Source organism: Podospora bellae-mahoneyi, chromosome 4 (assembly GCF_035222275.1).
Source record: "Podospora bellae-mahoneyi strain CBS 112042 chromosome 4, whole genome shotgun sequence".
NCBI classification, from domain to species: Eukaryota; Fungi; Ascomycota; class Sordariomycetes; order Sordariales; family Podosporaceae; genus Podospora; species Podospora bellae-mahoneyi.
Window position 1 is genome coordinate 3,499,445 of NC_085883.1, and position 23,378 is coordinate 3,522,822.

Consider the following 23,378-nt stretch of genomic DNA (forward strand, 5'->3'; position numbering starts at 1 on the left):
CGACTGAGATATAGATATGTAAAAGGTACCATAAGGAATGCTAGTTTGAAGAGCTCAGAATATGATTGCCTTACATAGACAGATACTACCTCCAGCAAATATCAACAACCTTCGCACCTTTGACCATGGCGAGTGAGGTGAATGTAGAATTCTGAGAAACTGATTTGTTTGAAACTACCTATTATCTAATTATCCAAATATCCAACAGGCTTGGATATCTTGAAATTTGGGACATCTGTTTTCATATTCACTCGATATCCCTTACTGATCTACCGGCCCGTAGTTGGCCGTAACCTGCAACTACTAACAACACCATGGGCTGCAGTAGGTGCTTTGTGGCTAGGAGATCCGGTCAACGTGCGGCGCTGTCGTGAACAAAGATCTGCACCTGCAAGGCGAGACCTCCAGTCAAAATTAAAGTGCTTGCCCTCCAGCCTTCAGGTGAGTTCAGGTGAGAAATCCCCTGTTTGTAGATGTGGCTTGACCTTGCTGCCCAGCATCAGTGTCGTCATCGTACCTACTGGATGGAGCTGCCTTGTGACGGCACCACAGGTTATGTATGATCTGGAACTGTGGTGATCAAGCACTGGCAGAAGGATGGTGATCGATGGCTAGGGAACAATACGACAACTGGAGCTGGGGCTGCACTAGTAATTATATCTGATAAATATTTGCCCCTTTTTACAGATCAGTTGGGTGGCTTTGAGTTTGAGGTGCTGGCACCTGAGGAGTGAGCTGAGTTGTCAAACGGCCTCCCAGAAAATTCGGAATTCCAAGACACCAAGAAAACCAAGGAACAAAAGTGAGACTGCGATTCTAGCCCGATCGGGTCTCCCGGCGTCCCCTTTGCCCCGCACGGCCGTGGCTGGATCTGAATGCCCAAGCCACATCTCGAAGTCTTCGCAGCGGCAGATACCACTAAAACAAGAGTAGAAACGAGAAGTTCCGGTTAGAATGAGTCTTTCATTATTGCCTAGTCGTTTGATTCGAGAAACCACGGTAGAAATAGACAGAAGTGCGGTGCCTCGGCCTTATGTTGGTCAGCAGTTTCCCTTGCCAAGATGTGGCTGGTGTCCCCTAACGGGGGGTATCGCACTAGGCGGAACTGGGCGTGGAGAGACAAGACAGTGGCACAGGGACAGGCCACAGGCCACAGCCCAGGCACGCACGCTGCCGCAAAGCGAATGGGATGGGTCTTGCCTCTCCGCTGACTCCCGTTCCTGATCACGACGACCACGACTTTGCCTCACTATTCCACCGAGCGAGGGCAAGAACAAACCCCGACCGATATACACTTTCTCCCTCTTTCCCGCTCTGTGCAGCAGGACGCCCCCCCCTTTGTTTGCGAGAGCCAGAGAGCTTCGACGCCGATTTTTGCCTCTTGCTTGGGATCACGCCTTTGAGCAGCACCCACTAGCCTTGACCGCACCTCCATCCAATAGGTATAGCCCGCAGCGTCGCCGACCGCCATCCGATTTTCTCAATCTCCCGCCGACCGCCCCAACATCCCCGCCCCGCGACTCCAGCAAACAAACCTGGAACGGCAGCAACCCGAGTCTCGAGAGCCACATCATGATAGCCTACTTGTAGTGCTGTCACAAATTAGGTTTCTGGTGGGGTGGGACGCGTTGGAAACACCAACGGTCGTGGCTGGTACGCGTTGGAAACCGCCAGATTTCATCCCATTCACTCTCTCTAAATTTTCCTTTCACTTTACGAAGCCTGCCCCAAAGCTGCTCGGACTTGAAATACCCACACGCTCTTCCTTGAGCATATTGCATATCGCATACCTTAGCTTGTCTCTCCCTCTCCTTCCCATCGCCCACGCCATCCCGCACACACAGCGACCATGAGCTCTCCAGCCGCCTCCAACGGCATGGATGTTCGACGACCTCGATCTAGCCATAAGGTGTCTATGACCTGGGAGGAGGATGAGGTCACTTCTCGCCGGAGGATGCAGTTTGCCGAGGAGTGCATCGAGACCAAGACTGTAACCACCACGACCACGACCAAGAGGTCCTATCCGTCCCTGTTTGTTCGTGAGCCACGGAGCTTGCAGTCGCTCGACTCAAAAGAATACCCCCTCGCCGCCAGACAAACCCCGCCTGAACTCCGAAAGTTGACGTTTGATGTTGACGACCACGATACCGAGGGCTGGGCTGAGGAGGACAGCATAAATACCCAGGTACGTGGTATTACCCCTTGGCCACTCGGTTTCGCAATGCTAACAAGTTGGTGTGCAGGTGCGACGTTCACAAAGTATTGACTATGCCAACATCGTCAAATCTGAACCTGGCGTGGAGAGTCTGTTGGACATCTCCACTGTTCGCTCTCAAAATGTGACCGAGTCCAGCCCGCGCAGATCACGGAGATCGGCCGCCCACACAGCTTCACCCAGCAACACACCAGCCGCCGGAAGAAGCTCACAGAGGGCTCACAAGCACGCCGGCCTCCCTAACGCCGCATCAGATAAGCTTCGGCGCGCCGTAGCACATGGATCTCGTGCGAACAGGGGTCTTCGACACCCTTCCGCCTTTTTAGCCACCCCGGATACCAGCGAGCTTGCTGCCCTTGGCATGGACCGACCATCGCGCCTGAGAGCCTTGAATACTGACAATATCGAGTCCGGCACCAGCCAGTCAACTTCCATCTTCGATACCGGCAGTCCGGCTGGCAGTGAATCGCAAACCATTTTCAGCAATGTGGCCACCCCGCCCATCACCGATGCCGATCTCGAACCCTACGAGGATGCCATCAACCCCTTTCAGTCAAGAGGAAATATCAACAACGTTGCGGTCCAAGATGCCAGTCTCCCAAGTCCACGTCTGTCCCCCACGTTGGCCGCCGCCCAGCCTCAGACAGACGTTCCCGAGGAAGACGCAGCCCCTGATGCCGATGCCTCCTTTTCTTCCGAGGTAACTCGCACTGATCGGAGACGGTGGATCGACGATACCCAGGTCACGGAAGGTGACTCGATGGCCATGTCACCCATGCAGTTCAGCTCTGGTGGACAATCACAGGTCATGGGCTCACAGGCTTCTCAGTTTGTCGACCCACGCACCCTAATCGAAGGCTTTGAGGTGCTCCCCAACGAGTTCAAGACGTGGATTATGTATCAGTTTTTGCGAAGATGCAGCCGGAAGACGCTACGTGTGGTAGCTGATGTGGTGAACCCGGCCCTTAAGTGCGACTTTCTCCGACAACTACCCCTCGAGCTCAGCCTTCACATCCTCTCCTATCTCGATCACCGGGACCTTTGCCGTGTGGCCCAGGTATCCAAGCACTGGCGCCATATTGCCGACAGCAACGAGACGGGGTGGAAGGAGCTTTTTGACCATGATGGATTCACCCTATCACCTGGAGAGATGGACCGCGCCATTAAGCAAGGCTGGGGTTGGCAGGATCCTGTCGGGTATGATGGTTGTGAGCTTGATTTGAGCCATCAAAACAGACTGACATTGAGTGAAAACGAACTCGTCCGGTCGGTGGTCAAAACAGAAAAGCAGGAGACGCCTGTTCAAAAGTCAACCAGGACGTCCAAGCGGAAGCGTGGGCTGAATCATATCGGCGCTGATAGAGCCAAGCGGCGTGCTGGGGCCCAAGAGTTTAGGGATGATAGGACTTCCCCGATTCCCAAGACGCACAAATCCGAGGGGCCCATCTCAGCTGCCAACGCCGCCGCTATTGCCGTCCCGGATCCTCAGATCGGTCTTCCCAGCTTGCGGCACCTCCATTTGTTCAAGTCGCTTTACCGGAGGCACTACATGATCAAGAACAGCTGGATGAACGGCAAGGTCAGGCCTGAGCATGTCGCCTTTGCTGCCCACCCACGCCACGTCATCACTTGCCTCCAATTTGACGAAGACAAGATCATCACTGGGAGCGACGACACCTTGATTCACGTCTATGACACCAAGACGGGCGAGCTCCGCACCAAGCTCGAAGGTCACGAAGGTGGTGTCTGGGCGCTGCAGTACGAGGGCAACACACTGGTGTCGGGCAGCACGGACCGATCGGTTCGTGTTTGGGACATCAAGAAGGGCATCTGCACTCAGACCTTCTACGGCCACACCAGTACTGTGCGCTGTTTGCAAATTTTGATGCCTGCAGAGACGGGAGCGATGGAGAATGGAAAGCCGGTCATGATGCCCCAGAAGCCCTTGATAATCACAGGTTCCCGAGACAGCCAGCTGCGGATTTGGCGGTTACCCGAGGCGGGCTCTCGCCGGTACATTCAGACGGGCCCTCCGGCTAGTGACGATCAGTGCCCGTATTTTATTCGTATCCTCGGCGGGCACACTCATTCGGTCCGCGCCATCTCAGCTCATGCTGATACCTTGGTCTCTGGGAGTTACGACAGCACTGTCAGGGTCTGGAAAATCAGCACGGGAGAGCAACTGCATGTCCTGCAGGGCCACAGTCAAAAAGTATACTCGGTAGTTCTCGATCACAAGCGCAACCGCTGCATTTCGGGCTCGATGGACTCCATGGTCAAGATCTGGGACCTTGCCACGGGGGCGTGCCTGCACACCTTGGAGGGCCACAGTTTGCTGGTGGGACTTCTCGACCTGCGGGACGACTGGTTGGTCTCGGCCGCAGCAGACAGCACTCTGAGAATCTGGGACCCCGAATCTGGCCGATGCAAGCGGACGCTCGTGGCACATACTGGAGCTATCACCTGCTTTCAACACGACGGCGCCAAGGTCATTTCGGGCAGTGAGAAGAACGTCAAGATGTGGTCTATTGATAATGGTGATTTGGTTCAAGATCTCTTGACAGATCTGAGCGGAGTGTGGCAGGTCAAGTTTGATGACCGGAGATGCGTGGCTGCTGTCCAGCGAGGAAATCTGACATATATCGAGGTGAGATTTCTCTTGTCCCCTGTCTATCATCGGTGCAAGACAGCTGCTAACCAGACACAGATTCTCGACTTTGGTGCAGTCCGCGATGGCAGGCCGCCAGAGGAGCTCGGCAGACGTAAGCTCCTGAACGAAGGAGAGGTTCAACGCCTGCTTGCCGAAGAAGCTGCGTAGGAGTCGCCATCATCGGAGGAAGCATAAAGAGAACGAAGGACGGAGAAGGCATCACAAATCTTGGGACCCGCCAATGGGTCTATTAATGACACGACACGACAAATATTTGAGGGGCAAAAGTTTCGCAACGGGACAGCAAACAAAGCATTTTCTTCTTCATGATACCGCCATCCGTCAGCCATCCTTTTTTTTCTTTCCTATTTACAGCATCGTCAGCGTGGCAGCGGAAGCGGCAACAAACTGGGCAGGCGATATCAGAGTCTTTTTCTTCTTGTTCTCTTATCATCAGGGGTTAAAGTTGCTGTCTGGCTTTTTTCCCTTTTATCTGTCTCATTGGCGTTGTCTCTATCTTTTAAGTTCATTTGGGGAAGGAGGGAGCGATTTGGGAGTATTATAGTCTATCCCCTGATGGGATGGGCGTCATTGGTCTGCAGTGTGGGAACAAATAACAAGGGCATTGCTTTTTGAGTTTTTACAGTATCATTTTGCTTGTTGAAGGGGTGCGGGGGCTCTTAGCATCAGAACGGAGGGAAAGGGAGTGAGGAGGGGATGGGCCGGGGAACCAAAGGGGCAAAAAGAGGGAAGTCCCTGGTGGTGGGTGGTGAGAAGGTCATATTATTGCTGGGGCTGATAGAGTAGTATAGCATGATTCCCTGTATCTACCGGTGGTTGTTTTTTGTGTTTTTGTGCGTCTCTTTGCAGAAATTTCCCGGCCTTGGAGGGCTGTGTTGGTAGTGTTTTAATGATACCTCATGACCTGAATATTGGTTGGTTTGTGAAGTTGACGGTTTTCTGTGAGGAAATATCACTGATAGTGAGACAGTCGATAATGAATAGGTACACAGGAAGGTAAACACTATTCAGGTAGTGATACTTTAGAATTTTATACATTACTTGTACATCATCCCCTAAACTCCGGAACCATTACATCAAGGAAAAACAACGACATGATAAAAATACATGATAACACCAACTAGGACGGCCGGCAGCCTATCCGTTGATACCCGTCACGGTGCTGCTGATGGTTTGAAGAGAGGAAAGAGGGTATACCGTCCTCGTGACGGTGTTGTAGACTGTCACTCTTGTGGTGGAGAGGATGGTGGATGTGCCGGTGGTGCAGCCTGCTGATTGGATGTCCTCCACCTTCTCGTCCTCGCTGTCGCTGTCACTGTCACTGTCACTGTCACTGTCACTGTCGCTTTCATCTGACACCGGGAGTGTTGGCGGGGAAGATGGCAGGGTCGAGGTTGAGGTGTGGGTGCTGATGGAGGTCGAGATTGATGGCTGGAGTGGGTTGTAGGGGGTGAAGATGAAGGTTTGGGGGATGGTGGTAGTGGAAGAGGAGGTGATTGGTTTAGAAGCATTGTAGGGAGTGAATGTGAAGGGGGGCAAGAGTTCCTCGGGTTCGGAAGTGGATGATGATGGCTGGGTGTTGGCGGTGATAGTTACAGTGACGTATTCCTGGGATGATGTTGACTCGATTGGGGGGGAAGATGTGGTTGTCGTCGGTTCAGGGGGGTATTGAGTCAGGGTGACTGTTGACGGGAGGCGGACCACACGCGGGGGCGGGTTTGGTGATGAGAATGTCACGGTCTGGACAAGGGGAGGCACTGAATAGATTATGGGTGGTTCAGCGACCAAGCTTGGTCGTGGGATAACTGTAACTGTCTGGAGGATGGTTTCCTCGGTGGGTGGTGTTGGGAGAATGACAGTCACTGTTTGGGCTGGCGGAGGGGCCAGAGTGACGGTGATGGTCTCTCCTGGGATGGTAATAGTGATGGCTGATGTGGATGCTGGGCATGGGCAGCAAGCTTGGTCATGGTTTTGAAGATGAGGAATGGCTTGAACTGGGATTGCCAGCGCAACCAAAGTTGCAAGTAGTAGTTTTGAAAAAGACATTGTGTGGTAGGCACCTTGGTGAGAAGTGATTAGAAAACTGGAGGATGTTTCGATAATTTGTCGAGAGACAGAAAACCTCATTTGAAGCCCATGGCCTCATCTTGTATCTAGAGCCGACATCACCGTGACGAAGCCGAGGACTCGAGGGCATACAAGACCAAATTCGAAGGGATACAACATGTCGACGTATTGGCTATGTTCGCCCTCAGAGGGATTATTTTGAGTGTGGATTGAGACTCTGAAATTAGCAAAACTCGACTTTAAGCCCATGAAGACATAATAGCCCTTGCACTTGATCAAGAGAAAGGCATGAAGGGCAAGCCACAAGGGCGTTGAAGAGCAAGGAGAGTTGATAAGTTCAAGTAGGGATCCCCACATCCAACCGCCCCCTGCACACGCCAAGAACCGTCATCCCCAGACTCTAGCCCCCCTCCAAGCAAGGCCAAGTCGGCTTTTGGGCCTTTGCGACAGGGATATTGCAAGCTGACCTGGTCCTTGATCCTCCTCAACAGAAAGCTTACCTTGTCATCTTCTCTTTCCCTTTCCTGTCCTTTGCACCAGTTTCAATGCTCCGAAGCACCTTCAGATCCCTCCGACGGCGGTGACTTCTCGCCATGGCGCCCCCGAGGCCCAATTCGCCGGCAACCGGCAACGGTTTCCTGGCTTCCGTGATGCGATTCTGGAATGCAAGTCACTTCCAGGTTGTAGTGTTTTGTTGGACTAGATGTTGATTGTGTTTCCGAATCTAGAGAACGTATGCCTCTGATTACATCGGCCTCGTCATTCTCCTCTCCAGCTACATCCTCATCCAATTCTTCGTCGAACCTTTCCACCGCATGTTCTCGCTCAACGACTTGCGCATCTCGTTCCCCTACGCCGAGGTCGAAAGAGTTCCCCTAAGTAAACCACCCCCTTCCCTTTTTGCGCCCCTCCACCTCATTACTGACCCTCGCGCCCTCCTCCAGCCCACGACTTCATATACGCCCTCTTCCTCCCCCTCATCCTCATCTGCCTCTCCAACCTCCTCTCCTCGGCCTCCTCCCACAAACACCACGTCACCCTCCTCGGCCTCGCCATCTCCCTCATCCTCACCTCCCTCCTAACCGACATCATCAAAAACGCCGTCGGCCGCCCCCGTCCCGACCTCCTCGCCCGATGCGCCCCCCTCCCCGACACCCCCCTTGACAAGCTGGTAGACATATCCGTCTGCACCGAAACAGGCCACCACAAGCTCCACGACGGCTGGCGGTCCTTCCCCTCGGGCCACTCTTCCTTCTCCTTCGCCGGGCTGGGCTACCTCTCCCTCTTTCTGGCCGGCCAAACCCGAATCTTTGCCCACGGTCCAGGGTCGATAGCAGAGCACACGGAAAAGGTGGTGAGGGGCGACCTCCTCAAGGCGCTGTTTTGTCTGGCGCCGCTGGTGGGCGCAACCATGATTGCTATTTCGAGGTGTCAGGACTACAGGCATGATGTCTATGATGTGACGATTGGCGGGTTGCTCGGCTGGACGGTGGCATACTGGAGTTACAGACGGTACTGGCCTAGGTTGAGCAGCGCCAAGTGCGATGAGCCCTATGCCGGCCCGCCGGGGGCGGCAGAGAATGGACCGGGGTACGGGAGGTTGAGAGATGAGGAGGAGGGTGCTGGTGGCAGGAATGTAGGCTACGAGTTGAGAGAGCTGAACAGCAGGTGAAGAGGAAAGCTGATTCGGGTGTATAGTGACCAACCACAACATTTGTCGACAATTGTCACACGGTATATAGTACCATTGGGTATCTATGTACTTGGCAACTTAAACATGGGGATCTGTAAATGATGTAATAGGAGACTGGGAACTTAACAGGTACATGCCTTCCCCTACAACCTGCATGAAGGACCCGGCAAACATTGGCTTCAGGAAAGATGGGATACACGGCGCAGAAGCAAGGAGTTCACGTCCAGTTCAGCATCTGGCACATCTTCTATTAGTACATGCGGCGCTGAAAAACCATTCCATATCGCGATTGTTCCCGTCCACCACCATGGACCCAGTCTATTTACTCCTCCTTGGTCTCGTCCTTGGCCAAGTCGTGCTTCTTGAGTAGCGCATCGATCTCGTCGGCGCTCCATAATCTGTGGTAAATCTTGCCGTCCTTGGTTTGGCCAACCGTCGCAAACTCGACTGTCATTTGTTAGCCATGATCCCTCTTATAAATCCGCCTCCAAAACTCACTCTTCTCGCTGCCAAGCTTGGTGGAATCCATCGTCTTGCTCAGCACCTTGACGGCCATACCGCAGGCCTCTTCCAACGTGCAATCCTCCTTGTAATCTTGCTTCAAAAGACTCTGGGCGCTGGCGTGGTTGGCGCCCGAGCTTGTCGCCTTCCACCCGCCGTAGTTGCCTGACGGGTTGCTGAGGTAGAGCTGGAACTGGCGCTGGGGATCCCAACCGGCGTAGATGAAGGAAACGCCAAAGGGCCGGAGACCACCGTGTTGTGTATAACCTTGCTTGAGATCGCAGAGACGACGGACGAGCTGTTCGCAGGGAATGTCTTCGTTGTATGTAAGGAGATAGCGTTGGGCGGCTTGTCGGGCGTAGTTGATGAGGATGTTGGCGTCGGCGGTCATGCCGGCGACGGCGCAAATCATGTTGCTACAAACAAAAGCCAGGTAAGCACAACCATAGCCCATACTGAACGACCAGACATGACTGTATCATACTCATTGAGAATGTAGAGCTTCTCAGCCGAAGTGTCCTGTTCGAGCAGCTTGGAGGTGACCTTGCGCTCAGCAGCGAGGACGATGCCATCCTTGGCCAGGATGCCAATGGCTGTGCCGGCGTGAGAAATAGCTTCGAGGGCATATTCGACCTGGTACAGGCGACCGTCGGGGGAGAAGATGGTTGTCTAGACATGGCAGTTAGCCTCGTGGTGTACCCTTGGCCGCGAAGGGAGCTCCCAGCGCAACACCATGCCCCAACATCGGTGGAGCCAAAGACAGCGGGCAGCCAACATACTCGGGAATCGTATCTTCTGGACATGATGGCAGTCGTTTACTGTTGGAGTTGGAAGCGGGGAGGAGTGATGGCGGTGACGGCAACAATTGGCCTCTTTCAGGCGCTTGTCGGAAACAATCGTGTGGTTTGGGGTTTATGGTAAGTCCAACAGTTGGAACTAAGGCTGATGGATGGATGGATGGATGTTGCTGCACCTCGCCCTCACCTTCAGGTAGCCCCCCCAGCCTGGGAGCTCTAGGCAAGCGCCCTCACACGCGTAGCTCCTGTTGCTGCCTGACCTGCAAGGCACATGTCCCGCCATCGGGACTTGAACCGGCCAAGCTCCGACTCTCTGCCACTGCTATAAAACCCCACCTGCTGCTTGTCACAAAAAAAAGCGTTACATAACAAGCACAGGCCGATTTCCCGTCCTCCCCAAGCTTCCAAATCCAGTCCCTCTCGGCTCTCCCGCTGGCCGTTCGCGCTTCTTCTTCGGCCATCTCTCCACCTTCGATCAATCTCCTCTTTCCAACCTCCGCAATTCGTCACCCAAAAATCGAGAAACGCGATTGAGTCAACAAACGTGACAACGCCATTGTCGCATACTGACACCTTACAAAGAATTATCTTACTCCGTTACGCAGTACTTCGTTTTGCTGGAATCGACCCGTCGCGCCACGCCACCCACTGCGCGCCCGCTCCATCCATCCATCTACTTACCTACCTATCTTCTGAAGCTTGGACTTGCTAGCTGTGAGGAAAGTTTGGGACCTCCCCCTCCTTCGCCGCCAAAGAGAGGAAGAGGGAAATACTACCGTGGGCGCTTTGGTTTCTTCGCGGGATAGCTTCGGGCAGGGCTTATCCTCTTGAATTCTGTTTACTTTTTGTTGCTTTTCAATTCTCTCGCGTCACGTCGGGCAGTCAGATGGCAATCTGGTGGTCATTTTAGTTCCCATGCAAGCGTAAAATACCTACCTACCTGATCGAGTGACCCGCATGCCATCTCATCGCATACCCATCTAGGTAGCCATCTATCTACCTAGCTTTTGAGCAAACAGTAGCCCACCCACTCGGCAAGCGACAGGAGAGGAGAGCAAGCACGCCCCCATTGCCTGGCTGCTGCCACGCCTACCTACCTACTACCTACTGAACCTTCCACCCGTTTACCGTCCGTCTCCCTTTGACGCGACCATGTCTGGTAAGCAGCAACGTGCGCGGCGACTGAACCCTTCGCGCACACCCACCCCCACCCCCAACTCTTCTTCCAAGTCCAACAGGAGCAGCAGCAGCAGCAGTATGGCTCCGCGACGCCGGTCTGCGCGCACCACTCAGACCGCTCTCAAGAACCAGCAACTGACTCTCGACTTAACTTCAGACCCAGAACCCCGCCGCTCCGTCAGAGCGACAAAGGGCCAGCACAAGGCCCACGAACAGCTCGACCAGCTCGTCGAACCGCCAAAGAAGCGAACCGGCGGCTCCAAGAAGGGCAAGAAGGCTGCCCCCGAACCCGAAGAACCAGAGGAGGAGATCATCCGCTGCGTGTGCGGCGCCACCGAGCAAGATGAGGACTCCGGCGAAGCCTGGATCGCTTGCGACACCTGTACCGCCTGGCAACACAACATCTGCATGGGGGTGAGCCAGTTCGCCGAAGACATACCTAAGAATTATTTCTGCGAACAGTGCAAGCCAGAGAACCACAAGGAGCTGTTGGCCAGCATGGCGAGGGGCGAGAAGCTCTGGGAAACACGGCGCAAGAACTATGAAGAGGAAAAGACCAAGAAGAAGAAGGGCACCAAGAAGGGCAAGAAGCGAACAAGTGATCTCAAGGAGGAAGCATCGCGGACGCCACAGCAGTCACCGCCACCACCTCCTCCACCGGCACCCGAACCTAAGAAGGAAAAGGAAACTAAGGCGTCGGGTCAGAAGCGGAAAACCGCCGACGGGGCTCAGGAGAAGGAGAACAAGGTAAGTTTTTCACAGCAACTCCATGCCTTGATCAATGTAAGTCACTAACTCCTGCGGCTCCCTTTCCCCCAGAAGCTTCGCAAAGTCACCGAGACACAGTCTGTTCCGGTATCTACACCGGCTTATACCCCTCCTGCTGACCTCCCTTCCAAAGCCACCGAGCTGCCAGACAGTCGGCAGGGTGTGGCTAAGGCACTCGTGAAGTCTCTTGTGCACTCGCTTGGCGCGGCAGAAAAGAAGGGTGTTGTTCCCTCAGATGGGATGCCTGTCAGTGATCGTGCCGAAAGGTTTGCGCTCCAGATCGAGCGCGCCGTCTACGATACCCATCCCACCCAGGACTCCTACCGCAACCAGGGTAGGACTCTTGTCCACAACCTCAAGTCCAACCTCGAACTGGGATCCCGGCTGCTGGAAGGGACTCTGACACCTCCCATGCTGGCTGCCATGTCTACGGAAGAGCTGGCATCCAAGGAGCTCCAGGATCAGACAGCCGAGATGAAGGCCCGGGCCGAGAAGCAAGCCATCAAGATCACCGAGGATGTGCCCCGGATACGGAGAACGCACAAGGGCGACGAGGTGATTGGCGACGACAACTATGCCATGACCACGGAAGACATCCCGTCAGCTCCCGTGCGTCGACCTAGCGCCCCCAAGTCGGAACCTAGAGAGTCGTCGGAAGCGAGCCGTGCCAGGTCGGCATCTCGAGGGTTGGCTGTCGACACGCAGCAGTCACCCAGTCGCGCCGACTTTGATCTGAACAAGGTCTACTCCAGTGTCAAATCGCCAGCCGTTTCTCAGCGCCCGGCTGCTCCCCTGGCTGCCGCGCCCGCAACTGGTCCCGGCGTGGACCCAGATGTTGATCGCATGCTTGATGATGACGGGAGCCAGTCACCGCCATATTCGCCAAAAGAAGAGACGGATCCGGATGTGGTGTGGCGTGGGAATCTGGTCATGAACACCATTGCCGAGTTCCAAGTCACCGCGAAGCACATTGGCGGTGCGAACCCCGGAGAGAGCGTTGGTTTAACGTGGGATAAGGTCATCCCAAAGAACATTACCGTCTGCGGGCGCATAGATGAGCAAGCAGCCAATGTGTATCTTTGCGGAATGCGCTACAGCCAAGTCTCCGAGGTCATCGTGGTGAACCTGGAGCCAACATCCCCTCAAGGCAAGGCCGGGATGCAAAAGCTTGTCGAGTATTTTGTCAACAAGAAGAGATATGGTGTGGTGGACCGCAAGGGGCTGGCAAACGTCCGAGACAGCTATCTCGTGCCCGTCCTGCCCGGTGCAGGTGGCCACCCTGAGTTTATGATGAATCTGGAGGACAACTTCATCCCGCAGTCAAGACCCGAGCCGATGTTGCTCGCCGTATTCGTCTATCGATGGGAAGACGGCAAAGTACAACCAAATGCCCCCCCAGTGCTGACGCAGGCCCCGGTTCGACACGACTATGCGCAGTCTCCTGACACACCGACTCCCACATCAGCAGGCTTCCCGCTGGCCAACCGCCAGTCCAGCACAGCGCCAGCCTACTCACCCACGGTGAATTCAGGGGCATTCCCGAACTATCCGACTCCTCCCCGGAACAGCGCCACTCCCCTCCAGCAGCAGGTGGTGGCGCCTCCCCCACAGCCCCAAGAGCCAGCCCTGAGTCCGGAGCAGGCTCGCAGGGCGGAGTCACAGCGGCGAGGAGAGGCCGAAGCCCGGGAGGTACTTGGCCAGTACATGAGAAGTCCGACGGTTGCTTTCCTTCTTCCTCAGGCCTTTGCCATGACGCGCTCGGAGTGGGAACTCATAAGGAGGGTATACGAGCGTGAACCCAAAGCCAGAGAAGATCTGCCGTACCTTAGTCAGGTTCTGGAACGAGAGGCTCCGGGGCCTCAAAGCCAGCCCTCAGGGCCATCTCCTCCACCGCCTCCACCGCCGTTGCAGCAACCACAGCAGCAGCCACAACAACCAAGGCCGCAACAGTTCCAGCCCCCTCTCCAGCAGCATCAGCAGCAACACTTTCACCCGCCCCCGCAGCAGCAACGCCAGCCTCCGTATTCACATCTGCAACAAGTTCAGCCGCCTCAGCAGCACCAGCAGCAACAAGGAGCCCAGCGATCCCCAACACAGCCACATCACCCTCAGCTTCAGCCACAGCAGCAGCAGCAGCAGCAGTCACAAGCAGTCCCGGTCCGGCAGACGGCTGTGCCCCCTCCGCAGATCCCACCTGTAGGGCACGCCACGGGACCTCCGAGACAGACGCCCATCCCACCCCCCCCCATCCCGCCACAGGCAACCGCTACGACCACGGCGGGATCGCAACCGTAGGAGGAAGTGGCGGCGGGGAGGATATTGGCGACGCTCAGCACTGCTCTTGAGAAGATGTTTGACGACGCTCACGCGAGCGAACATGATTGGGAAGGAATGGGGTTGGGGAGTTGGTAAAAAAAAAATTGCGCGAAGTGGAAGGAAGTTAGGAAAATCATTGTTTATTTGCTTTCTTGGCTCGGCTCGGGAAGGAAAAATGTTCGGAGGAGTTGCTCACTCTTTTCCTGGAGTTGGTGGGCATCTTGTGTTCGGCTTCTGCTCGTGTTTTGAGTGTTTTTGATTGGTCTCTAGTTGCACTTTTTGGGACGGGCATGGGTAGTTGTTTGGTTGGAACGAAATGTGTCGTTGGAATTTCATGTGACGTGGTTGGAGGGAGGGGAGGGGGAGGGGGAGCAAGGGATCGAGACTGGTAGATGGGGTTTATTTGTTTTATTTCATCAGGTTTTGGTGTTGACATGGATGGTGGTTGTTGTTGTGGTTAATATCACTTGCCTATTTAGTTGGTCTTCTTCTGTGTGTATCTTTCAAAAGGCAGCTTTTTATCTTTATCAAAGTTGCCAGGTCGTTCGTTGTGTGATCTGATCATGGCTTTTGTGAAGCTAGCTATGTATGTGCAATTCGCCTCTGGCACATGCTGTAATATCATCCCGGGTATCTTTATTGTCTTAGGCAAACTCCAACTCCACACTCCCAACCGTGCACCTCTCGGCCGCCATCCTCCTCCTCTCCTCCGTCTCCCTGCCCCCAATTGAGCCCGTCGTGACCACCTCGTCGTCCAGCCTCGGCAGCTCCAGACTCCCCAACCCCTCAATCATCCTCCTGGCCTTGTCCACCACCCCCCTAATGGCGGCGGTCTCGGCCCTCTTGGTGTCGAGCTGGTCCTGCATGATCTGTATGAGCTGCTCCCGTGCCTGATGGGGGCGGTATTCGTTTAGGGTGTGGTGGAAGTTGAGGATGAGGGTCTTGAGGTCCTGGATCTTGGCGGCGCCGTGGGCGGGGTTGTGGGACATTACGCCGACGAGTTCGAGGTAGTTTAGGAGGATGGACTTTGCGAGCTTTTTGAGTTCGAAGGAGCGGTCGAGGTGTTTGGAGTCTTGGGAGGAGGGGTTGATGGAGGCGGGGAGGAGGGGTGTTACGCCCGCTTCGGTGAGGGATTGGAGGGTGTCGGTTAGCTGGGGGGAAGGGAGTGTTAGTATAGGGAAGGGAAGGGGGGAGGAGGAAAAACGGACTGCTTGGGCTTCGCTATATAACCTCCATTTTCCGTCTGTTGGTTCGGGTGGTGGTTGGAGATTGATGAGGTCTTCTGGGATGGAGGGAAGGCGGGTAATGGAATCTGGGTCGGGGGTGGAGTGTGCTGTCGCATAGTCTGACTTAAGGGTGTCGTAGCGGGAGATGTTCTCGGGGGTGAAGTCTTTCCAGAATGGTGGAGGGTCAGGCCAGGTCGATGTTACGCGGTTGGTATCTTCCTCCTCGGCCATGTTGTCAGGGTGGGTGTCGCACGAGTGGGGATGGAGGTGATGTTTGCAGAGAGGTGGTAGTGGCTGAGAGCCTTCTTAAATTGTTCTGGGGCGATAATAAAGCTGGTAGTTACTCGTAGTCAGGCAGTAGTCAACTAGGCGCATTCAACGTTGAAAGATGATGATGTTTGGTGAAATGCGCACCTTTGCGACTGGGTGTGGCTGAAGCTTCCCCAGGTTACACCAAGTGGGGATCACTTCGGGAGCTTCCCTGTGGTTGCCCCGCTGTCAGCTGCCAAGGGTCCGACTTCAGCGCCCCAAGCGCCTCCGAATTTATTCCACTTTAGGGACAGTCGGGTACATCATCACCCCCAACAACGACTACCTAATCCACCAAGTGAATGCCCATTGACGTCTACAGCAGACCGCCATCTTCGTCCCCTTTTCGCTGTTTTACTCTACCCAACTAACCCATTGATTGCGACATTTCCCACCACCTCGAGATCCACCACCTTGGGCATCTCACTACTGCGCCTCGACTCGTACATGTTCATCATGGCCGATGTTCGCGCTCTACTGAGGCAGCAACGCGCTGCTCGCCGAATTGAACACCCCCACGCCTCCTATTCCGACTCTGGGAAGCTCTCGTGCGCCATCTGCCTCGAGCCCATCAAGGCTGAATCCCTCTGGGAAGGTCATCTGCGCAGCGCCGGCCATCGCGAACGAGTCCAAGTGCTGTTCAACACCGACAAGAACAGCAATGGCCCCAGCTATGCCGGCTTCGTGGACCAAGCCTCTGCTGCGGTCGGCCCATCAACCAACAAGCGCAAGCACAGCGATTCAGACGATGAAATGGGTGACACTTTTGACGAGGACGCCGCGCGACGAAAAAAGAGCAGACCTGACGTGGTGACCACCTCGGACGAGAATCAACGGGCTGCGGCCGAGAGAAGCAAACCGGTGACACCACCACTGGCCCGACGAACATCGGGCACCCCTACCTTTGGAGTTGAGATGCAGATGCCCTCTAGACCAGCCACACCTGTCGCAGTCCGGGAGGATAGGGAGAAGAATAGCAGTGGAAGTGCCGGGACACCAATGTCGATCACGCCAAAACCAGCATCGCAAAACAGGTCACCGCTTATACCGCATGAGCCACAGCAAAATCAACCACCAAAGACATCTACGCCAGCGCCGGTGGCGGACGACCTGTGGGCAGAGTTTGAGGCGGACTTGTTGCAGGAGAAAAAGAAGCCTGCTGCTGTTGCTGCTTTGGACGGCGATGCTGTCATTTCTGCGCCGGTTATGACCAATGAGGAGATTGCTGCCAAGTCGGAAGAGGAAGAAAGACAAAAGAGAAGGGCGCTGGCGGATATCGAGCTGGAGGATGAGAAAGAGGAGGCCACTCGGGCGTTGGAGACCGAGTTTGAAGTTATGGAAGAGCTGGAAGCGCGTGCGAGAAAGCTCAGGGAAAGGAGAGAGGCATTGAGGGTACAAGGAGGGGGGGGGGGTGCTGCTCCTGCTGCTGCTACGGCTAAGGGACCCGCGCTTGGAAAGGAGAATGCTGCCGTGGCGGAAGATGAAGACGATGAAGATGATGACGAGGATGAGGATGATTGGGATGGGTTCCGATTCCGGGCTTAGAGAGCCAGCCTTCGAGATATTCAATGTACATTGTAGTGTATCTATCACCCGGTACGTCAAAACAGAGACGACAGCAGTTACCTAATGTCAAAAAGCAGCACAAACAAACCAAACAAACCTCTGTGCTATGTTGCCTTGATGAGAGAAAACCGCCGGAACAAACAATGTCAGCAGAAAACAGAACGCCAGAAAACCCACCACGAAGTACAAACCATATCCCCATCCGCAATGTCCAAGAGGTAGGTATACAAGCCCAAATCCCAGTCGGTTCAGTGTCAGCAAGCAAACAAACAGATTCCAAGCCCTTCCCCCCTTTTCCAACCAACCAACGAACGCAAACAAAGAAAGGAAGATATCACCCTCTTACCTCACTCACCCCTGCTCCTTACTAACCCCCTCCCAAAACCTCCTCAACCTCCAAACCCTTCCCACCCCACTCCTCTCCTCCCACTTTTTGACACCCTCCTCCTTTTCCCTCACCTTGCCCCCCCAAACACTCCCCACAAACCCCCTCAGCCTATCCTTCACCCTCTCCCTCTCCACCGCCCTCTTCCTCGCGACCAACGCGGGGGCAACGGCGGCCTTCTTACCGGGTAGACACTCGGCCGGCAGGACGCACCGCTCCACCAGCACTTCTGGAGGCGGCCGGGCGGCGAGCTGGCGGGAGAGGCGGATGGAGACAAAGGAGCGGGCGAGGCGGCGGGAGACGATGGTGGTGTTGGTCAGGAAGATGGAGCGGCGGATGAGGTCGGTCAGGGTCGGGCGGGAGGGCGAGGCCAGCTGGGTCGGGAGGGTGGTGCGGGCGCGGCGGAGGCGGAGGCGGTGGAGGTGGGGTGAGAGGGAGAGGGTGCGGAGGTGGTGGGAGGTCTGTGAAAAGGGAGGACGGGGTTAGTAAAGTTGCGGTTGAGATGGGGCCCAGGGAGGTGGGAATGTGGGAATGTGTTATCGTGGTAAAAGGGGTAATGTGGGAATGTGGTAAATGGATGATTGGTGCAGATTGGGAGAAACTTTGAAAGGAAGGAACGGTGATTGGAAGGAGCGACAGACATTTGTGGGAAGGAGCGGCAGGGAAAGAGCTGTGAGGGAAAGAGCTGTGAGGGAAAGAGCTGTGGGGGGGGAGAATCATGGCGGAAGGAGCTATGAAGGGAAGGAGCCACGAGAGGGAAAGCACACCAGGGAAGGAAAGCACTTTGATGGGAGGGGCTATGAGGGAAGGAGCTAGGTGTACGGGGAAGGAGCAATGGGCGATAAGGGGCGGATAGCCACAACAACAGATGGTGAAGAAAGGGGTTTCAACCCACCCTGGAGGTTGCCAACAAGTCACAGACTTCGAGATAACTCAGGATATGGAGGAGCACCTCGTTTGGCAGCTGCGAGAATTCGACCATGGGACAGCAAGAAGAGGTATCATCATCCATCTGTCCATCCGGCAAGAAGCCGTTGCTCCCCATATTGCCATGGCCAAGGTGCGTCACGGAAGGATTGCCGTCTTTGGTTCCAGACCCCAATTCCTCGCCTCTAGGCGTCGATAGTGTCAATTGACTTGTCTTCTCGGCAGGCAGGCTGGTGGCAACAACAACAATGGGGTCTAGACCACCCCCTTCACTCCCCGTATCCGGCTTCAGATAGTGATGGTGCTCGGGGAGCATGCCATCATGCGCGCCTCTCCCTAGGACATTTGCTGGCAATGACGCCATGGTGCCTTTTCCTCCTTTCTCAAAGCGGCGAGGTGCGTTGACGGTTCCCTTGGAACTTGATGATCTGGCGCTGGTGTGTTGTGTTGTATCGTGTTGTGTCGTGTCCGGTATAGCAGTTGATGGACTCCTATATCTCCCAGTCGCCTATCGCGGATGTCTCTTCTGATTTTGCCGTACCATAGGCGCAAAGAGGGGGTCGCAAAAGCCAGGCAGCGCAGCAACAAGGCTCGATGGCCGTTCCCCTCCCTGAGCTGTGCGGCTAAACAAGATCGCGTCAAGCAAAAAGCGCGCGGGCTGCCCGGATAGGTCGGTGCCGATGCGACCAGCAAAAGAGAGCGGGCTCCTTCTGCTGCTGTGCTCAGTCGGCGGTCCAAGGGACGCGGGATCACGAACCCTGGAGGGGGTGAGGAGGAAGAAAGAAACCGCCACTCGGTGTCGGATGCGTGCCAGAAGCGGTAGCTAGGCGAGTTCAGTCAGTGTCCTCAAGTCGTGGCAAAGTTGAGCGAAAGCGAGGATGTCGTTGAAAGTCGAGATTCCCAAGTTGTTGGGCTGTGACATGAGACGTGCGTCGTCACACTTGACACAGGCTGGTCATCTGTTGTTGGCAGCCCGTTACGCAAAGGGGACGCAAGGGCGAGGCACGAGGCACGGACGTTGGACAATGCAGGGGTTGTCTTTCGATGTACAGTAAGGTACATCGTCTTCTTTGTACACATCATCAGAGCCAGTCCTCATCAGGCATCTCGTGGCCATCACAGGTCATTCAAGGCCATTAAAGGCCATCTTAAGCCCTCTCGGCCTGCTCATGAGCGCTTTTCCGCTTTTCCGCCGTTGCCCTGCCCATGACTTTAGAGTCTGAAAGTCTAGAGAGTCGGAACATGATGCCATTGTTGGGCCTCCCAGGGCGCTACGGCGCGGGGCATTGGCGGCTATCGATAAGTGATAAGAGCTAAGGTATCTAAGACATGGCGGGGTCGCAGTAGCAGCAGTAACAGCAGCAACAGTCAATGTCAACAGATGCTTCCAGGTTGCCCCTCATCTTTACACTCGGTAACTCGATTCAATCTCAAAATTGCTTCTTCAGCAGATTCTCTCCACGGCCCCGGATCCTCGATGATCGCGGATGCAACGTTGCGGCGGTGGGCATCCGGTCTACTGATCTTGGGATGATGTGCCTGAGCTCTCCTGCGTCTTCCACATGCGCCAGCGCAGGGGAAAGCCACCGGACGTCTGGAGGTGCATTCCTACAGGGTCAGGGGTATCTTGCCCACGTCGACACGACACTGCAATGCGAGCCCAGCCTGGCATACTTGGACTGAGCTCCACCACCTCATGTCTGTTGTCTTTGCCCTGCAAGCGCCTTGCTTCTCGGGTCCAGGTCCGTCACATCTCACATTTTCGTTCTGATGAAAGAGGGAGCTAACGCTGATATCTAGCCCATCCTAAGGGGGGATAAGAAAACAACAACAATAACAACAGCTTCACTCCATCATCTCGGCCAGATCGCGGCCAGTGACGTGTAAAGTGCGCGGGGTTGGCCTCCCAGTCTGCGGCCACGGGCTGCTTATCACTTTCCATTGTTGCCTTTTCAGGAACGCGAATTATGACTCCGCAGACCCAGCCGGCATCAAGAGGGGAGAGAGAGCTTGATCGGCTGATGTCACTGCCAGCACTCATCCCATCCCCTGTCTTGGACCCTCAGTAACCCTCTCAAGGTCAAAGTTCGAACATCACTCTCAAGTCTTGACCAAATGCTCGGTCGTCTATCAACGGGGAAAGGATGCGGCCCGCTTTTCGGTTTCTCCAAACCCGCCAACCCCAAACCCCAGTTAGCCCCCAAATAGGGCCAGCCAATGGGATGCCACGACTTATCTCAATGAGGCTGTTCCAAAACAAAGTCTCTCCGTCACCCGTTGCTCCCGAGAAGTGACCCGCCGGATCCCTGTCGATGGATTTTACTCGATCGCTTCAGGCCGCTTTAGTGGGAGTTAACCATATAAAAACCACACACAAACCTACAACCTCATATATTGTTTACCCGTAGTATCGTTTGGAGGACGCTTCTGCAACACCAGTTTGACACACGATTCGCGAGGACGAGGCCAGGGCCATGCAGAACACCACACATATATGCCACGCTTGCAGTCTGCTTCTACGTACATGATGAGCCGAGGTGATCTTGATAGCTCCTGGTCAACTTCTGTTCTTCTGTCGGAGCAAGGAACATCCACGCCGGCGGGGACGGGGGACGGCCCGCTCCCGGCTCAGCCCAAGCGATGACCGTCTGGCCTTAGAAATGTCTGCGCTGTAAAGAGCCCAGGTGTCTTGAATGTCTTGATGAGAAGTGATGGTCAATCATTGCAGATCTCTTTGCTCTCAACCGCTTAGAAAGTTCAGGGCCAGCCAGTCTTTGTCTCTCGCAAGCATTCCAACCTGATCGCCGAACCCCTGTCTCTCACCCTGGCGTTCCCCATCTCGGCCTGCCTGGCCGGCCCCAAGACGACCACATAGCAGCTTTGATTCATCATGACGCCGGCCTTCACTTTAGCTCTCCGAATTTCAAACCCATTCTGGTTGACGCTCGGCGTAACGGCACCGGATCATCATCCAGCTTGCTTCACTGTCGAGCGGGGAGGCGGGTGTCAGCCAAACTGTTGTTGACTTGCTGTTGTTCAGTGCTGTCGGTATATTAAACTAGACGATCCAAGCTTCACCCACACTGTCTCTCGATGCGATCCCATCTTTCTTTGCAGGCCACGGCAGCAAGGCACGGGCGGCTGGTCCGGAAGGAGACCCGGATATTGTAATGTATATCCCTGGAGTGCGACGCCATCAGCAGTCTGCACTGCCCTGTGATGATCCTGCTTGATCACTCCACTGGAAGCAAGGTGAAGTGTAAGTCACCGCCCCCATCATGGAGACGGCCGGTCCTGGCGGCCACCCTCAGGAGCCTAATCACCAAATTCCGTCCCGTTCCGCCCAGGGTCGACAAAGTGCCATCAGCCTGAAGGATCTCAAGGCCTCCCACCAGGACATGTTTCCTGTATCCGGGGCCCTTTTCCATCTCGGCCTCGTATCTGGCCGTTTCGTTTTGATCTCCTGCTGATCGTGTCCCATCTTCCTTCCCGTCTGGTCGTCGTGCAGAACCGACTGGAGGAGCCGAGCGGCCGCCTTGCGTCATGTCACTTTGCCGTCGTCTTGTTTTCCATGAGGAGCTTCCTCGGTCATCCGGATCACATCACGAGCAAGAGGCTAGTATGAACCTTGCAAGCGACATATAGTTCGGCGAGTATTTCAGAACCTTCGCCTCGTACCGCACCTGCTATGTGATAAGGCTAGATCAAAGCAAAAACAAAAATACAACGCAGATCGTGATGGTTGGCTATTCAGGACTCGCCACGTCGCTTTGAGAAGCCTCCAACCACTCCACACATTCGAGTGGGCCGCGTCTGGAACAGTATTCTGCTGATATTTGTCATGGGGACTCAACAGCGTGGACTCGGCCCGGCAGTGGGTCGTCACCTCTTGGGAATGAGACTCTATTTCATGTGAGGACATTGTCATGCGAGACTTCACTCAGGGGTAGCCATCGAGAGAGCGGAGTGTCGGTCACAACCTCCGAGTTTACGTATAGCTGGGACTGGCAAGAGCGCACGGAAGGCTCCAACAGAGACAGCTATCTCTCGGAGCTACCTGATTGTTGCAGATGTGATTTAGGCCACAAGTCACACGATCTTGTCCCCCAGGGTTTCATTCAGGCCTTAACACCGGCACAATTCTTTGGCTCGGCACTTGATCCTTGTGGTGGGAGAGCCTGCTTGCTCTGGCAGTACTGTGACTGAAGTCAAATGCAAGCTGAACGGCGCCGTCAGCACTCTCACCACCACAATGCTCTGTTCCGAGCTGTCGGGCTTGATGGGTGAGACCATCAGGAAAGCCGGAATCCAATCAGCTTCCAGAATGTATGCAAGAGCTCTCGACAGGGGGTGTCCTCAAATACTGGCTCAAGGCCACCGTTTTGCTGTCTCAGCCACGGCATACGAACTGTGGCTTCACCCAATATATCGTGTGAGTATCTTTGAGAACACGTCCATGCCGAGAAAGAAATCTATCTGCAACATACTGGATATCAAGCGGCCCGACAATAGTTCTCTTGACACACCCCTCTCCTCATTAGCGAGAAGTTTCCGCACGCACACCCCCTGTCAGGTACGGAATGTGATGACGCTGATAGAGGGAGGCTAAAAGACTTGTTGTTTCTGTTTTGGCGGTGGTCCCGGCCCTGGGCCATGGCCGTGGCCACTTTGACCCAGCCTAGCCCGACAATGGCTGCTAGGTGGGCCGATCCGGAAGGGGCCTGGACGGCGTCCGCAAGTTCACACGGGAAGATCCTC

At 55.1% G+C, this 23,378-nt stretch overlaps 8 protein-coding genes across 8 annotated transcripts; 4 read left to right on the forward strand and 4 right to left on the reverse strand.

Annotated features, from left to right (window-relative positions):
• Positions 1-956: 956 nt before the first annotated feature.
• CDC4 (SCF ubiquitin ligase complex subunit cdc4) lies at positions 957-5,551 on the forward strand. The gene is made up of 3 exons (XM_062878808.1): positions 957-2,185; positions 2,244-4,862; positions 4,923-5,551. Exons 1-3 carry the CDS (start codon positions 1,850-1,852, stop codon positions 5,031-5,033), a joined length of 3,066 nt encoding a protein of 1,021 aa, XP_062732747.1. The 5' UTR covers positions 957-1,849; the 3' UTR covers positions 5,034-5,551.
• A 472-nt stretch (positions 5,552-6,023) lies between these two features.
• QC761_0071350 (uncharacterized protein) lies at positions 6,024-6,932 on the reverse strand (the record flags this gene model as incomplete). The annotated part of the gene is made up of 1 exon (XM_062872712.1): positions 6,024-6,932. The coding sequence occupies one exon, from the start codon at positions 6,930-6,932 to the stop codon at positions 6,024-6,026; it is 909 nt and encodes a 302-aa protein (XP_062732748.1).
• A 614-nt stretch (positions 6,933-7,546) lies between these two features.
• On the forward strand, positions 7,547-8,625 carry QC761_405230 (uncharacterized protein; the record flags this gene model as incomplete). The annotated part of the gene is made up of 3 exons (XM_062878807.1): positions 7,547-7,633; positions 7,682-7,832; positions 7,898-8,625. 3 exons carry the CDS (start codon positions 7,547-7,549, stop codon positions 8,623-8,625), a joined length of 966 nt encoding a protein of 321 aa, XP_062732749.1.
• A 343-nt stretch (positions 8,626-8,968) lies between these two features.
• Positions 8,969-10,269, reverse strand: PRE9 (Proteasome subunit alpha type-3; the record flags this gene model as incomplete). Its single annotated transcript, XM_062878806.1, has 4 exons — positions 9,927-10,269; positions 9,632-9,816; positions 9,145-9,563; positions 8,969-9,093 (listed from the first exon to the last, which is right to left on the reverse strand). The coding sequence occupies exons 1-4, from the start codon at positions 9,948-9,950 to the stop codon at positions 8,969-8,971; spliced, it is 753 nt and encodes a 250-aa protein (XP_062732750.1). The 5' UTR covers positions 9,951-10,269.
• Positions 10,103-14,236, forward strand: BYE1 (Transcription factor bye1; the record flags this gene model as incomplete). Its single annotated transcript, XM_062878805.1, has 4 exons — positions 10,103-11,103; positions 11,281-11,870; positions 11,943-13,719; positions 14,151-14,236. Exons 1-4 carry the CDS (start codon positions 11,097-11,099, stop codon positions 14,234-14,236), a joined length of 2,460 nt encoding a protein of 819 aa, XP_062732751.1. The 5' UTR covers positions 10,103-11,096.
• MED7 (Mediator of RNA polymerase II transcription subunit 7) lies at positions 14,194-15,664 on the reverse strand (the record flags this gene model as incomplete). The annotated part of the gene is made up of 2 exons (XM_062878804.1): positions 14,194-15,358; positions 15,416-15,664. The coding sequence occupies 2 exons, from the start codon at positions 15,662-15,664 to the stop codon at positions 14,852-14,854; spliced, it is 756 nt and encodes a 251-aa protein (XP_062732752.1). The 3' UTR covers positions 14,194-14,851.
• A 534-nt stretch (positions 15,665-16,198) lies between these two features.
• QC761_405190 (uncharacterized protein) lies at positions 16,199-17,287 on the forward strand (the record flags this gene model as incomplete). Its single annotated transcript, XM_062878803.1, has 1 exon — positions 16,199-17,287. The coding sequence occupies one exon, from the start codon at positions 16,199-16,201 to the stop codon at positions 17,285-17,287; it is 1,089 nt and encodes a 362-aa protein (XP_062732753.1).
• A 372-nt stretch (positions 17,288-17,659) lies between these two features.
• Positions 17,660-19,813, reverse strand: QC761_405180 (uncharacterized protein; the record flags this gene model as incomplete). Its single annotated transcript, XM_062878802.1, has 2 exons — positions 18,589-19,813; positions 17,660-18,154 (listed from the first exon to the last, which is right to left on the reverse strand). The coding sequence occupies exons 1-2, from the start codon at positions 18,982-18,984 to the stop codon at positions 17,660-17,662; spliced, it is 891 nt and encodes a 296-aa protein (XP_062732754.1). The 5' UTR covers positions 18,985-19,813.
• Between the last annotated feature and the right edge of the window lie 3,565 nt (positions 19,814-23,378).

Bases quoted from the DNA above. Each gene is read 5' to 3' on its own strand.
- CDC4 (XM_062878808.1), top strand. From the start codon at position 1,850: ATGAGCTCTCCAGCCGCCTCCAACGGCATGGATGTTCGACGACCTCGA. The intron at 2,186-2,243 runs GTACGTGGTATT...GTTGGTGTGCAG, and splicing joins AGGACAGCATAAATACCCAG to GTGCGACGTTCACAAAGTAT. The intron at 4,863-4,922 runs GTGAGATTTCTC...AACCAGACACAG, and splicing joins GAAATCTGACATATATCGAG to ATTCTCGACTTTGGTGCAGT.